Source organism: Hemicordylus capensis, chromosome 6 (genome assembly GCF_027244095.1).
Source record: "Hemicordylus capensis ecotype Gifberg chromosome 6, rHemCap1.1.pri, whole genome shotgun sequence".
Classification (NCBI taxonomy): domain Eukaryota; kingdom Metazoa; phylum Chordata; class Lepidosauria; order Squamata; family Cordylidae; genus Hemicordylus; species Hemicordylus capensis.
Genome location: NC_069662.1, coordinates 137,143,582 through 137,159,953, shown reverse-complemented (window position 1 = coordinate 137,159,953; position 16,372 = coordinate 137,143,582). Strand labels below are relative to the sequence as shown.

The window sequence follows — 16,372 nt, the reverse complement described above, 5'->3', positions numbered from 1 at the left end:
AGCTCACATGAAATGATCAACCTTTTTCAGCCTTCTTCATAAAGTGGGTCTGTTGTTCCCTGGAGGATCAGTTTGCTATTTTCTGCACACTTTGTTTTTCTTACTTTGCCTATACTATGAAACCTGCAGGTTCTGAGGCTGGCTAAAACTTTGCAAAGGGAAGTCTGAACCCCAAACGGATCCATGGACAAACATATTTTTTATTCTAGCCAAATAAACAAACAAATACCAGAGTTGGGGGCTCTTAATGAATTATCAGCTACAATAGCATCATGACCTGTACCCTGATTAATCAGTAAATTATAAAATATTTTCACTGCCAAAATGGGATTTATGGTCATTGTATGCCCACCAGTACCAGATAATGCCCACCAGTACATCTAAGGATAGTATCCCATAGTTACCTTTCACACCTGATTGGATCTTACTATAACTTTGCAAGTGCTGTCTAGAATGAGGAAGATCAGGAATGCAATATACAAACATACACTGCATTTATTAACTGAAAATCAGTGTTCATAATATATAAATCTTAATTAGTAGAAATTCACTATTCTTCGAGAATGATCACGTTGAAAACATAGAGGTTTGTATTTTGTATTCCGGATCTTCCTCATTCTACACTGCTCTTGTTCATATCAGATATTCATTCTGTGAGTTTTGTTATCATTTTGTAAATGTCCTGCTGCTATTTTCTGATTCAAATTAATAAGTTAATTATTATGGATTCATGTCAGCTCAATATAAGGATTACCTCCTAAACAATTGGTAAATAGTCTAGATAAACCTTGTTTCCCCAAAATATAGGGAAACACCAGATTTATGGTTCTTTAATAACATAAGTCCTGTCTTCAAATAAACATAAGCAGCAAATAAAGCTTATCAGACTATCAACTGTAACATGAGTGCTGTACTTTAGATATATAGAGTACAGCACTTACGTTACCATTTCTAGTCTGGCAAGCTTTATTTGCCGCTTATGTTTATTTGAAGATAGGAACTATATTATTGAAAACCCATGAATTTGTTGTGCAAGGGGTCAGAAGAATGCTGTGTGACATTTCAAGCTATTTACAAGGCAGAAATGCAATTAGTAGTGGCAACCAACACCATAATGTGTGTTTTCCAAGTCTGTATTAAGTCTCTTTGAAAGACTCTTTATTAAAGGGGAGAAATTTGATGGTATGCATCTTTGTAGCCTTTGCTGCTGAGGCTCATTGCATATGAATGTGATGTTCTGCTTAAATGCTGCTCTGCAGATAAATGTTCATTTTAAAAATACTGAACGACAGCCTTGAACCAAAAGTGAAGTGGTTGAAAAACTCCAAGAAATAAGTAAATGAAAATTCAAGGAGATGTGGTGCTGTACATTGCTAGGCAAAGGAGGTCTCAAAACATCATTAAAGTTTAAAAACCTAGTTCAACAAGAAAGAGTTTATCCCTGCCGCAAATTCAGGAAGAGATCTGTGTGTTATAGGGCATGTCAAAGAGGGCAGCCAGATTTTTCTTCAGATGAGAGTCTAGTATACATAGATCAGCGGTGGAGAGAATCTTCTACCCCACTTAGCAGGAAATGCCCCACATTGGAAGCTCAGTATTGTCTGACCATTCCAGTCCTACCTGATGCCAGGGATTGAACCTGGGACATTCTGCATGCAAAACAGATGCTAAACCACTGAGCTATGGCCCCACCCCAGAGTAGCAGTATATGTATGTGCATAACCATAGGAAACTGCCTTATACTGAATCAGATCATTGGTCCATCTGGTTCAGTGTTGTCTGTTCTGACTGGCAGTGGCTTTGAGGCAGAAGTCTTTCCCAGCCCTGTTTGAAAATGCCAGGGGCTGAACCAGAGACCTATAAAGCAGATGCTCTACCACTGAGCTCAAGCCCCATCCCCCCAAATGAAGGAAGCAACACTGAGACCCTTCATTTGGGCGTTCAAAATCCCACTCCAATAGGGTGAGCTGGCATCTGTCCCAGTCCTCTTTTGTGGGGGCAAAATATTTCTGAGGGGCACCAGAATCAGCCCTGCAGCCTCTAGATTTCCCATGTCACGCATACATGAATTCGCGTTGCTCTTGATAACTGTCTGCTTTTGATACGAGAGTGTGCCTAGATTTGTTTTATGAATTATTTTAATCTTTGTAGGTATTCTGAAGACTATTATTTGCAGATAGTTGGAAAACTGCAGAACTGCACATGGAACAGGAGGCCACAAGAATACGCCAAATTTAAGTAAGTGTTTCCTTCTCTATAAAGCAGTCCACAGAGTTGCTGTCTGTGAAAATGTGATATACTGAAATAATCAAATTATGTTTTTTAAAAAACTCAGTTGTACAACCATTATCTGCACACCATTATCTGTTTCTGTCTACTTTGGGGATGCAATGATATTTTAGAGCCATTTTCAGTGGTTTAAAAACTAAATAAATGATCAGTAAATCTGTTTTATGTGCCTGCACTCTGTATTTGTGAATGAATGTGGAAATAACCTGAATTCACTCAGTAGGTTTAATACTGAAGCAGAAAAGTTGCTGCATCAGCCACAGCGGTGTCAGTATCTGAGATGTCGTCTGTGTACATTGTTGGATTAAAACTTATGTGTGGCAGAGTTGTCATTTCATCCAGTACAACATTGGAAGGCCAAGTGTAGGTGAGGGGTTGTTAACTCAGTAGTAGAGCATGCATGTTGCTAAGAGAAGGTCCAAGGATCAATCCTTGGCATCTCCAACTAAACCTAGGAAAGATCTCTGTCTGAAATGCTGGGGAGGTGCTGCCAGTTAGAATAGAGAGCTCTGAGCTAGTTAGACCAATGGGCTAACTCTGTACAAGGCAACTTCGTATAGACAACACTAACTGGGGTACTGGAAATGTCTGAGACATGAAAAGGTAATTACGACAGGCTTGTTCACACAATCCTAATCAGTGTAGGAGAAGCACCCAGCTAGGGTAAGAGAGCTCGCTTCCAATCAGCAGTCATGTGAATTCAAAGATCAAGGTAGGAGGACGAGAGAAGGATCATCTTAGAGTTGAGCAGGATGGCTTTTCATCCACCCTCAATAAAATGCTGAGAACAGAATGTGGGATGACTGTGCCCATCCTTCCCAGCACCCAGCTCCCACACGATCACTCTCCCTCCTACCTCGATCTTTCAATTCAAACAACCACCCATCAGGAGCATGCATGGCTCTTCCACCCTGGCTGAATGCTCCTCCTCCTACCCTGATTAGGGTCTTGGGAACAAACCCGGTGGTTACAATCCAGCCCAAATTCTAAACATTTAAGTCCAACCAATTTCAATGGAATAGAGTTAAGTACAGAATATGGTAAACTCCTATATTGGGCAGCAGCGATATAGGAAGATGCTGAAAGGCATCATCTCATACTTCACAGGAAATGGCAAAGGTAAACCCCTCCTGTATTCTACTAAAGAAAACTACAGGGCTCTGTGGTCACCAGGAGTCAACACTGACTCAATGGCACAACAACTTTAACTGCACAAATACATATTCCTCTGGTAGAATCATGCCCACCATCGGTACTGCAGATGTCCTCAGAGGTTCCACTTAGAACTGTTGGGAAACAGATGCCCATCATCCCTATCCTTTGATCCAGCAGAAGATATCCTGTGGTTTAATCTAAGCCACACTGATGTCATTGGGAATATTTGTACTGAGTTTTATGGACTTTGGATCGTGCCATAACAATCAGAGACAGATGTGTGACAGTAAGCAACAGAAACTAATATTAAACACAACCAGATATGCAAACTTAGTCTATCAACACTTATATGCAGCACAAATTGCTTTTTCCTTGCAGTAGGTTACTAGACTGCTGTTTTTCAAAACCAACTTAAAGATCTAAAAAAAATATTTTTAAAATAAACCCAGACTATCGATTCTCCAATTAAAATGTGAAATGAATATTAGGCTGTGAAGGAACGAGGCCTAGACCTCTTGCATTTCTGTATATAAGCTCCTGTATTGTTATTAATATTCCCAAACATCTTCTTGTAAATAAGCCCTGATAAATGAATTGTATTATAGTATATTCCTAGAACTTCATTACTGTAAATAGGATATCTTTGTTTGCAAATCCCTGTGCATGGAGAAGGATATCAGGGTCAAAAGTTCAATGCTATTTTTCTATAGTTTCACATTTGGTTTAGCATTTGAGAGTTGGTTTTTGGAGAGAAATGAGATTTTTTAAAGGAGAGGGAATTTTTTGTTTGTTCTGATCGCTGGGCTGAGGAACTGATGGGCAGAGAAACTGCATATTTTGGGACGGGGGAGAGTCGTGAGATAGAGTCCTCAGAGTCAGAGGCCTAGAAGATGGAGAAGACAATAGACTGCTGGAGAGAAGACTAAGGAGTCCAAGAGTCAGGGTCCTAGAAGTAAAGAGACAGAGTCCGCAGGGAGAGTCTGAGAGGCAGAAGCCTGGAAGATAGTAAAGTCAAGAGTCTGCTGGAGAGAGGACTAAGGAGTCCAAGAGTGAGTCTTGGAAGGTGGAGAAGTCAAGTCTGCTGGAGAGAAGCCTAAAAAGTCCAAGAGACAAGTCCTGGAGGAGAGTCCTGGTGGTGAGAGCAGTGAGAGCCTTGGGAGCAGTGGAAGCAGAAAGAGAATCTAAGAAAGGCAGTCAAGAAAGGAGCCAAGAGAGCTAGAGTCTGCTGGTGTCTGCTTGAGACTTCAGCCAGCAAGAAGCAGAAAGGACAGTGAGCTGCAATCACTGAAGAGAAAGAAGAGCCAGGCTGGACTCGCCCCAGACCTGTGCTATCTTCTGAACAAAGAAGTCTGCCCAACCAACCAGAAGCTGAAAAGAAAGGAATCTGCATAGGGACCTGGATAGAGCCAGGCAGTGATTACGTTTCTGCAGATTACCCTGACCTTTAGTTACCCTGACCTGCTCTGCAAGTACTGTTCTGTGTTGTATTTTTCTGTAAAAGAAATGTTTTAATTGAACAATCTTTTCCTTTAAAGGTAAAACTTCCTCTTAAACATAGTAGAAGTGTGTTGATTGTCTCCACCCCACGCCTATAGGCCTTTCCACTCTACTGAGATTTGGTTTGGGTTTTTTTAAAGTGTTGGAAGGGCTGTTGCAGTGGACTCAGCCATTCCAAAAGCCCACTGGGTGGCAGCGGTGAAGGAAGGTTATTTATTTATTTATTTATTTGACATATTTTTATGAGTTATATTTTTTTTAAGACTTGCGTGTCTGGGCGGTCTACAACAAAGTGTAAGATTAGAGGGCTGTTTCCCACACTGAGAGGGCTGTTCCCTACACTTCGTAGTCTGGTGGGATAGCTGGCCTTCCACCTGGGCGGATAAGAAATGTTGGCTTTTCCCAAATTCAAGGGTGGTGTGTTGTTGCTTTTTTTGGTCTCTGAAAACAGAAATGTTTTTATAGCTGCATACATAATCATTGCTTGCCAGTAGCTCTGAGAAGTAATGTTTCTTTAACAAGTGCATATTTCCACGTCGCTCTCTTTCTTCAGTTTCTTCTCTCTCTTTTTTTGCACTTTTCAGAAATAGGATATTAAAATTTTACAGAGATCTTGCTGTCACAACACATCATAGGCTGGCAAGAGTTCTCAGTTTTTATTACATCTGAGAAAACAGGCTTTTCCTGTTGGATTTACTACACTTCCTGCATGTGCCATGTATTGTGCCATGTATTGTATGTATGTACATGTATGTACATGTGCCATGTATTGATATGCATATCACCATAAGAACTAAGATCGTAGAGGCAAACTAAGCAATCAGTTGTGGTGCCAAATGGTGGGGTCTACCTTGGGACATAATTGACAGCCTTCTAATTTCCACTGACTATTCAGGACTTGGATGGAGTTCAAAAGAGGATGAGGTAGAAAAGTGACAGAACTTTAAAATGAAATAAGGAAACAGGATGCCAGTCAACTCATGTTTGCTGAATGTGCTGTGATCAAGCTAATCAGCATATAATGATGTCACACTGGCCGACATGATGCACAGCATTTTAGCTATGGTACAATCTATATTGGGGCTGCTGCAGACTCATAAGGCATCCCCGATGCTACTGAAACCAAACAGTTGAACATTCCGATTGTGGTAAATGGGAATAACTGCGGTTGTGCTACTTGTGCAGCCACTCTTTTCAACAGCGTCTGGCTTCCTTATGAATCCACAGTAGCCCTGACATGAAGTGTTCCAGTGCCAGAACACTGCTCATCATGTCGGCCACTGATGGAAGACAGCAAAGAACAAACCAACCCTTGTGCATGCACCAGTACATGTGGACCAGGTGCCAGTAAAACCATGAGAAAGTAGTCCCATCTATAGTGATTGGCATCTGACAACACGTGTTGATGCATGCAGATATGCACATCAGTGTGGGATACTGATATACTCTGCTTCTATGCAGAGCAGTAAAAACCCCTAGCCTGAAGACAGCAATAGCAATAGCACTTACATTTATATACCGCTCTATAGCCGAAGCTCTCTAAGCGGTTTACAATGATTTAGCATATTGCCCCCAACATTCTGGGTACTCATTTTACCGACCTCGGAAGGATGGAAGGCTGAGTCAACCTTGAGCCCCTGGTCAGGATCGAACTTGTAACCTTCTGATTACAGGGCGGCAGTTTTACCACTGCGCCACCAGGGGCCTTTAGACAGTAGGCTAAAAGAAATAAGAGTGTGATATATTCATTCCAGAGCAGATAAAAGAAAGACCAAGGAGAACAGTCAAGAAAATGCACATTGGTGATAAGTTCATCAGTGAGCCCTTTCTCACGATCCGTGAGAAGGGCTTGGCGGCAGGCAGTGGGGAAGGCAGCGGAAGCTTATCTTCCCTGAAGACGATCATCTTGTAGGCTCTGGGTGTGCTGATAGCATATCCAGACACTCTGCTGCTGCCCCAGGCAGTGTAGAGGATTGGGGGCTGAGATGCGTTGTCCCAGGCCCCGGATATCCAACAACGCACCGCGTGAGAGTGCATGATACATTGTGGGGATCCCCCTGGTGGTGGCTGGAATCCTTCTCCTGTGTCAGTGCTGCACAGCGCTGGCACACAAGCACTCAGCCTGAGTTAAGGGCACCCTCGCACCCGTAAGTGGCAGGCTCCCTAAGCAGGTTTGCTGCTGCTGCTGCTGGACACCACTCGCCTCCTGGCGGTTCACACACACACCAAGAGTAGGCTTGGCTGCCTTCGCCCACTCTTGGCTGTGTGTGTGAACAGTCTCTATGTCTACCCCTAGATAAAATTGAAACTTGGAATTATAGGCAGTAAATGAGTTGTGTGGCTATTGCATGGAGATAAAGAGGAGGCCAGATACAGAAGTATGGGGGCAACCCTGCCAAAGGGTATTGAATAATTAAGAAAACCTAATTATCATAAAATAGGTGTCTGATGCACCAGAGGAAGCTGGAGAGCATGAAGAGTACATAAGAGGGTATGAGGCTGTTTAAGGGAAACAAGCAAAGCTTGTCTCTAGCCCAACTAGAGAAAGTGGTGAGTCTCTTGATTTTGCAGAGAGAGAGCAACTGGCCCTATCCAACCCCAGCACAGCATCCCTCCAGTGGCTGTTGTTGGTGTCTTTCTTATGTTTCTTTTTTAGACTGTGAGCCCTTTGGAGACAGGCAGCCATTTAATTAATTAATTAATTAATTACTGTATGTAAACCGCTTTGGGAACTTTGGTTGAAAAGCGGTATATAAATACTCATCGTATTCATAATTCCCTGTAGACCCAGGCCATGAATGATAACCAAATTATCTCCCTCCTTTCAACTAAAGCAGTATTCTCTCTGTATAACGAAGATGGTCACCAAATTTTGGAGAACAGTGCTTAAAAATTCAGACCTCTTCGTGTGCTCCCCAGCTTCCAACAGTCACTTAAGTCGAAACCTTGGCCCAACGGGGGCGTAGCTGCCACCCCCACCCCCCCATGTGCAGGCCAGTCAGCGAGGGGTGGGGGTGAAATTCCCCCATGGCCCCCATAAGGGGCAGCGAAGACAAGTCAAGGGTATACTGCTAACTGGGCAAAGAGGCACCTTTTTAACATGGTGATTCTCTTTATTGAGCAGGGGGAGAGTAACTGGCCCTATCCACCCCCAGCACAGTACCTCCAGTGACTGTTGCTGGTGTCTATCTTATGGTTTCTTTTTAGACTGTGAGCCCTCTGGGGACAGGGATCCATCTTATTTATTTATTATTTCTCTATATAAACCACTTCGGAAACTTTTGTTGAAAAGCAGTATGTAAATATTTGTTGTTGTTGTATAGGGTGGGGCAAATGTTGCCTCAAGAAGTGAGATGCTGTCCGAGGTCAATAAATACCTCAATACATTCCTCAAATTTCTGTCTTGGAAAGCAACCTGAGAGGTGGGGAGCATGTGGCTTCTGGCTCCTCCTTGCTCCATCCAAAATTCTCCCCTGGTTGCATTTATGCTGGTGGGGTGCAATTATCTTTATATTATTGATTTGGCTTTTAAAAAACCCTCCCCATCACCTATTCCAGTCTGTTGTTTGGCACCGTATCTAACATTCCAGAAGGCCAATATTAATTAATCAGCAGGGTAAAGTGGTGAGCAGTTGTAGAGAGCTTGACATCTATCACCAGCAAATGTTCACTGACACATCATTTAAAACGAAAAGTTTGAAATGGGGAAAATGTCAATCAGAGACCACAGCCACAAATCAATTCTCTTCGGCTGCTCAGTGAACCTCACAGACATACTGATTAGCCTCCAGTTTAGGGCTTATTGCTGCAGTTGCACTTCGAGGGTAAACTGGCTATTGAAAGAAAAGAAGGAAAGCTTTGCGGACAGAACTGCATGTTACATGCATACTCAAATGCATGTAATAATGTAGTATAAGCAGATAGGGGAAAGCAGCTTTAGGAGAAGGCCATTTTTAGTCCATGGGCCAGGCCCACACGTTTTGGTCATTGGTACCATCTCAGGGGGCCTGCCTAATCGTGCAGTGGAGAAATGATTTGACTAGCAAGCCAGAGGTTGCCGATTCGAATCCCTGCTGTTACGTTCCTCAAGCTATGGGAAACACCTATGTCAGGCAGCAGCAATATAGGAAGATGCTGAAAGGCATCGAGCCGGGTCTCATGATCAGTAAGACCCGGTTCGGGAAGCTCAGCAGGGAGAGCAGACGATCAGGGCTCTCCCCGCAGACGATCAGGGCTGGAGTGGCCGTCCACACAATTGTCGGCTCTGTGACGGAGCCGGCGGGGGCTGGGGAGTTTGGGGGCTACGCAGCCGCTGGAAGCTCCAGTATGCCCTGCGCAAGTGCGCAGGGCATACTGGGGAGACCCCTGAGCTAGGAAGCTGCTTTTCAGCCTCCCGCGGTTTACTCATGAGTAACCGCGGCATGGAGCCACACTGCGGCTACTCACGATTTTTAAAAAGGGGTTGCGGAGTGCTCTCTCCGCAAACCCAGTTTTAGGGGCGGGCTACTTGAGTGGGTTACCCGCTCAAGAACCACCAGGCTTGCAGCCGAGCCCGGTGGTTCTCACGATTGTAGAAAATCAGGCTAGCGAAGGCTAGCCCGATTTTCTATAATCGTGTGAATAGCCTCATCATCTCACACAGTGCGAGAGATGGCAACGGTAAACCCCTCCTGTATTCTACCAAAGACAACCACAGGGCTCTGTGGTCGCCAGGAGTTGACACCGACTCGACAGCACATTTTACCTTTACCATCTCGAGACGAATGCTCATAATGATTTTTTGACCATGTCTGCCCCCCAGAGATGGAAAATAGGTGATAGGATTTTTGCACTTACAACTTTCTGTGACTTCTCACCCTTTCTTTATCCCTACCCCCAAACAGGGTAACATTGCAGTCATTTTTGCAATGCAAAAATGGAAAGGGCTAGGGTAACTATGAACAAATTGTTATACTCTCTCCATGGAGTACTATTTAGAGGACATTTCTGCCAATTTATTTCCATTCTTCTGACAGCATCAATAAAATTGTATAGTAGTTTTTGTGTTTTTAAAACTTTTAAAAGCTTTTAAGACACCATTGCAAATTTGGCCGCTGCAGCCCTGATGGGCAGGACAATAAAAGCATAGCACACTGAAAGCCTTGCAATGCTGTCACCAATTTTCCATCTCTAGGGGTGTCGACTTTGTCAAAAATCATGATGAGTATTTGTCCCTGCACACAGTACCGACCACCCTAGCTGGCTCATGTACTGTTTAAATGGAGAAGCAGCAGGGAGGGGAGTGCTTATTCCCTTTCCTGCTTGCCACTTCTCCACTCCGGATCTGTTCTCCACCCCACAAAGTTTTAGAAATGTGTTAACCCTTGCTAACACATATCTGACACAGTGTGGGAGGTGGCTTTGAGGGGCAATTTGGAAAGGAGAAGCAGCAGGAGGGAAAGAGTGAAGTACACCTTTCTCCCCACCACTTCTCCTTTCAAATTTGTCCTCTCCTGAAGCTGCCTTCCCCTAGGAAAAACAGCCATCCAGCATCTATAACATAAGGAAGCTTTTCTCACGATCGGTGAGAAGAGCTTCCAGTGGGTCTACGAGGAGAGCAAGTTAACGTACCCCTCCCTGCCGACGATGGCTGAGCCATCCCAGGGTAGTCGATGGGCCACCCACACAATTACCGGCTTGCGCGGGGCATCTTGGGACTTCCGGGGACTGGGCAGCACCCGATCCCTGCCACCCCAACCGGCTCTGTGACGGAGCCAGTAATTGTGTGGACGGCCCATAAGCCAATGGGAAATGGGTTTAGCCAATGGGTAGTTGGCTAACCAATGGCTTGTTTCAGCCTCCAGGCGGGGGTCTCTCCATGTGTTGCTGCAGCGGCACACAACCAAAAACACAGGTTAAGGGGAGGGCTTCTTTGGTGGGCTAGCTGGTGGGAGAAAATCGGGCTGAGCTCCTTTAGCCCAGTTTTCCCCCATTGTGAGAATAGCCTCAAGAATTTGTAGCATGTTGTTCTGCCCATAGATTTTGAGGCTCAGCCACCACATGAGAGTAGCAGGGTCTTTTGTTTAAACGCAAGTCTTCTCCAGTCGTGTATAAAGTGGGGAGTGGGTTCTTTTTCAGGAAAATGCTTGGGTAGAGTTGGGGTGCAAATCCCTCCCACTGCCTGTAACTTTCTTCCCTGCAGTCTGTTCCCTCCGGTACTTTTTTCAACAGCTGAGCACCAACATCAGAAGGGAACTCAGTGGAAAGAAAAGCATTTGTGAAGAGGTGCTGTGGGAAGGGAAGCAGCAGGTGTAGGAAGGGTTCAGCTCCAGTCTCCCAAGGCTGTTTGCTCATCTCCCTCTGCATATGTGGTTGGAGCAGGCCCAGATTTGGAGAAATAGGTGTGCCGCCATCTTGTGTGGTTTGAACCCCATGTTGACAGGTTTGATTCAATGGGCATGCTGAGAAGTTGCAATTTGCTCATTTCAGTAAATCAGCCAGAACTTAAAGGAAGCTATTTGCCCTTTTGTGGACTGTGGTGGCAAGTTTTGCTGTTATGTTATGTTTTATTTTATATTTTATTTTATTTTATTTTATTTTATTTTATTTTATTTTCCCTTCATGGGTCTGCTACCCTCATGTGGTGTTCAAGCATTCATGACTACCTGTACAGAGCATATAAGTGCCTTTATCTGAACATTTCCTGGGACAGGGGTTTTCATTTGGTAGTTCTTTGAAAACATACACACAGTTCTTTGTTAATATGACTCATAGTAAATGAAAAGTCATCTTGAATTTGGCTCTGCAACACAATGGTTCTCTAAATATGAACTTCATCACAAACAAACTGATGAGCCAAATTAAAGATGTGAATCTTGAGTCTTGCCTGAAAATGAAAATCACAGCATATTCACCATACAGAAAGATACTCTCTAAAGAAGTCCAAGAGCAGAAGTCACATTGAAAGGGATTGGCGCAGAGAGAGAGAGATCGAGATCTGTTTTGATAATGAGTAGCAATCAGAATAAAAAGGAGTTATTGTGAGCTGCTTTTGGTTCTGCCACATATTTATTTTTTCTTATGTCAGTCCCAATTAATATTGATAAGGGGGTGTGGGGGTGTATGTACATACTACATGCATGTATACACATGATCTGGCTCTTGAAATATCTTGGTAAAAGACAAAAACAAAGAAATGGTTCATCTTATTTGAAAGGTTGCAGACCCCTGGGATATGCCTTTAGCTACTGCACAATAAATCTGAGAATTTCACTAGCAGCAAATACATTATATGGCAAAGGCAGCTTTTCAAATTAATGGCCATGCAAAACAACAAAGGTTTCAAAAACAATCAAGTTACTGATTTATGTATCGATCAAAGATTGCAAGAATATGTATAAACAAAACATTCAGACAAAATCAATCATGACCTTTGAATACAACTTTGGGGGAGAATAAATACTGTGGAAATAAGGCAGTTAAGGAATGGTGCTATTGTGATCTCATGGAAATCTAGCTAACTTTATGTCACTGGCTTAATGTGGCAATCAAGCATTCCTTTTTATAGACTTAAATTGACCATGTCTGTAGTCCTTTTTAGACTACATTGTACAGCTGTCTGCTTGTGTGTGCTTGTTTTTGTGTTAATGACTGTACACGGGTGCATTTTAAAATGAACTTGTGGCAGGCCCCACTCAGATGCAGGGTACATATAGGAAATGTACTGCTGTACATGCATTGAACATAATAGGCACATTCACACAACCTCCAGCTGGGTAGCAGAAACACCCAGGCTGGATGGGACAGCCATCCCAATCAGTGGTTGTGTGTTTACAAACATCAAGGTAGGAGAAGAGGAGTGTGATTGTGTGGCAGGTGGGTAAGATGGCTTTTCCTCCTACTTCAGTAAAATGCTGGGGATGGAATCTGAGTGGATCACACTTCTCTACCCAGTTGCTGCCTTGCACATGATCACGTTCCCTCTCCTACTTTGATGTTTGTAAACACACGACTGCTGTTCAGGAGTGAGCCCAGCTCACATAAGAACATAAAAAGAGTCCTGCTGGATCAGGCCCAAGGCCTATCTGGTCCAGCATCCTGTTCCCAACAGTGGCCCACCGGATGCCTCTGGCAAAGAGTTGAAGGCATGCCCTCTCTCCTGCTCATCCAGCAGGCTCAGAGCCTGGATGCCTCTCAATACCAGTTGCAGGGGAGCAAGAGCAGATAGCCTATAGCCATCCAGACTAGTAGCTATTGATAGACCTGACCTCCATGAATTTCTCTAAGCCCCTTTTAAAGCCATCCAAGTTGGTGGCCATCACCCTATCCCATGGAAGAGAATTCCACAGGTTATATACTGTGCTTTTAACTGTGTGAATAATGCGCTGGTCCCTTACCCAGGCAGGGCACTTCCCCTACTCTGCCAGTGGTCGTATGAATGAGCCTAATGTGTGAATAACTTGTGTATGTACAGATCTTATGCTTGTACCCTGTGCACTGAATGTACATGTGTTGAACATAATTCTTTCTGGTCCTTGTCCATAATAAAGATGTTTGTCTGAACATAATATGTGAATAGGGTTTGTTTGTCTGATAGCCAGATTCTATGGATTGTCTTTGGATGTTACAGCATAAGTTAGGATAGTTTTATAAATAATCTCTGACAATATCCATGGCAGAAGGAAGATAGATGTTGAAGTTGTAATTGTGGAGACCTGAGTTCAGCTTCCTGTTCATTTGATATGATCTCAACACAAGAAAACCGGTGTACTGCATATTCTAAAGCCTATCATCAGTGTTTATTCTGACATGAGTTCACAGACCTTTCAGGGAAGAAAAACGGATTATTTTAAAATACTATTCCATTATTTCCCATATTTCACTGAAGCCCTTTATTAATAGTACTGCCTGAGTGCATTTTACCACATTAGCTAAACCATAACATTAATTAGAAACTATTCTTTTCTTATGAGTTGCAAAATCTCTTTTTTATGCCAGACCATTTCTGGTGATATTGAAACATTCCATTTTCTGCTGGGAGTAATAAAAAGGAAGTGTGCACTATCTCTACTAATGAATGTTATCCATCACAAAGGCATTTCATTTGATGTTCAGATCTTTGTAGAATCATGAAGTTGCACTACACAGCATTGCAGTTCTCTCTTAACTTGATGCAAATGTTCTAGAAGGCTTAAATCCCCCCCCCCATCCAATGATGTAAAAGTAAATCATCCAGGAGTATATCCAAGTTGCCAGCTTCATAGATTCAGCTTCGCTACAACTGCAACATCTTGTAGTACCAGCTGCCCTGGGTCACGTTCTTAATGGCAATAACTGAGCAGATCAAAATCCAGCTGTATTTAATGTTCTTTAATATTTAATATAAACCCAGTGAGCAGACTTCCTTGTTAGTGGCCAATTTTTCTTTCCAATTTTAGTTTGCCATCTCATCTCTCTGGATGGATTTAAACAACTTTGTATCACCTACAACTGCATGATAAATATTAAAGTCCCAAACAATTAGAATCCAGGAGATCTAAGGTGCATGTAGTTACACTGTCTTCTGCCACAATTAAGAGCATAAGCAATTGCAGCAAACCAGCTGTCCTATCCTGAAATCAGGAGCAGGCCAAGTGAGGTGAGGCCATCAGGGTTGCAGCACCTTGGATAGCTCATGATGGACCTTGGATAGCTCTCCTGCTCCAACAAGGGTCAGAGGCAGAATGAGGTCTTAGACTTAAATAGCTAGGGCTGGACTACCCTCCAAGGCTCTGCCTCCCTTCTGAGGGGCCGCTCTCTAGCCTAGAGTCTAGCACTTCTCCTCTGCTCCATTAAGTCACTTTGGCCCATTCCCAGCACTTTTGTGCAGGCCTGGGGCAGCATGAGGTATGGGATGTGGAAAATGCCAATTCATTGGGCAGTTCCTGTTCTATGTGTGCCTGTTCTGGGGTATCTGGTTCTTCCATTTCCAGCTCTAGGGTCTTCAGAATGTACTTACATTAAATGGGGAGGGGTGTTGTTACCTATACACTACAGCCATGATGACTAGTAGTCATTGATAGACTATTGTTCTCCATGAATCTGCCTAAAGCCCTTTTAAAGCCATCTAAACTTTAAAGCCATCTAAACTGGTGGTCATCACCACAAATTCCATAGATTAATTACGCACGATGTGAAGTAATAAGGACAGCCCTGCTGGATCAGGCCCATGGCCCATCTAGTCCAGCTAGTTTCATACAGTGGCCCATCAGATGCCACTGGGAGCCTACAGGCAGGAGTTGAGGGCATGCCCTCTCTCCTGCTGTTACTCCCCTGCAACTGGTATTCAGAGTCATCCTGCCTCTGAGGATGGAGGTGGCCTATAGCCCTCCAACTAGTAGCCATTTAGAACTTCCTTTTGTCTGTCCTAAATTGCCTGCCAATCAGTTTCATCGGATAATCCCAGGTTCTAGTATTGTAATAAAGAGAGAAAACTTGTCTCTACCCACTTTCTCCACACCATGCATAATTTTATAAGCCTCAATCATATCCCCTAAATGCTGAAGATAATTATAAGTTTTTCAATACACTAATAAACAACAAGAGAATTGGGTCCATGCTTGTGTTATGATGTGCCAAGGAAAACCAGACCTTTTGCTCTTACTTTTCTCTGGTAAGTAGCTCCAACACAATGCAGAGTTTATGTCAGCCAAACTCCCCCCAACCCCCACCCCAAAAACCTGGAGTAACAAAGGGTTCCAGATGTCATATCTGCAATGGCAGAATCCTGCACACTGGTTTGATTCATGGGCAATGGTACCCCTTTCCCTTGCATAGGCTTTGTACTAGAATGGAGCAGCCAGGCTCAATCTGTAATTCCCTTCCTCTTGTGCGGACTGGTGGGAGGATTGCAAAAGCTTTTCAAATGTGCCATTTGAAAAAGGCAAATCTGAGCCCTGCATATGGACGTATGAGCCCTTCCAGTTCAGATCCAAAGTCAATCCTATCAGCATCCCGCTCATCACAGTGGCAGAGGCAGTCCTTCTATGAGGCAAGGTGAGGGGGTCACCAGTGTTCTCTCCAATTTTTTTTCCATCAGTGTGTGGAATTACCAAAGCAGTGTGTACATGTTGCAATTTGCATGGTGGTAAGTGCAGAGGTGCTCTTACCCCTGGACTTTGGGGCCAAAGTCCAGGGCCTCCACATCCCCTGTGGGCCCCCAAATCCTTTTTAGTCTGTCCTGGGTGGTATGGTAACCTGGTGGAGCATGATGATGTTTAATTTGTAGGGGAGGAGGGCCTCCAAAGGCCTTTAGGTCCAGGCTCCAAAATTACCTAGGTACATCTCTGGGTAAGTGGCTGAATGAGAGAGTGGGGGGAAAGGAGAGGGAAGGAGGGAGGGAGGTGGCAGGAGAGGGGAGAGAGCAGCAGCAGGAGCAAGAAAGGGAGGGGTGGCTGCAGGAGTGAGGAGGCAA

At 43.8% G+C, this 16,372-nt stretch overlaps 1 protein-coding gene across 3 annotated transcripts in view; it reads left to right on the top strand.

The window, feature by feature from the left end:
• ST8SIA6 (ST8 alpha-N-acetyl-neuraminide alpha-2,8-sialyltransferase 6) overlaps window positions 1-16,372 on the top strand; it is a 79,284-nt gene that overhangs the window by 45,232 nt on the left and 17,680 nt on the right. For all 3 annotated transcript variants that reach the window (XR_008309359.1, XM_053258725.1, XM_053258724.1), the window contains exon 4: window positions 2,152-2,238. Coding sequence is in view for 2 of the 3 variants with exons in the window: in XM_053258725.1 (XP_053114700.1) it covers window positions 2,152-2,238 (87 nt within the window). In the remaining variant the exon portion in view is untranslated. The remainder of the gene's footprint in view (window positions 1-2,151; window positions 2,239-16,372) is intronic.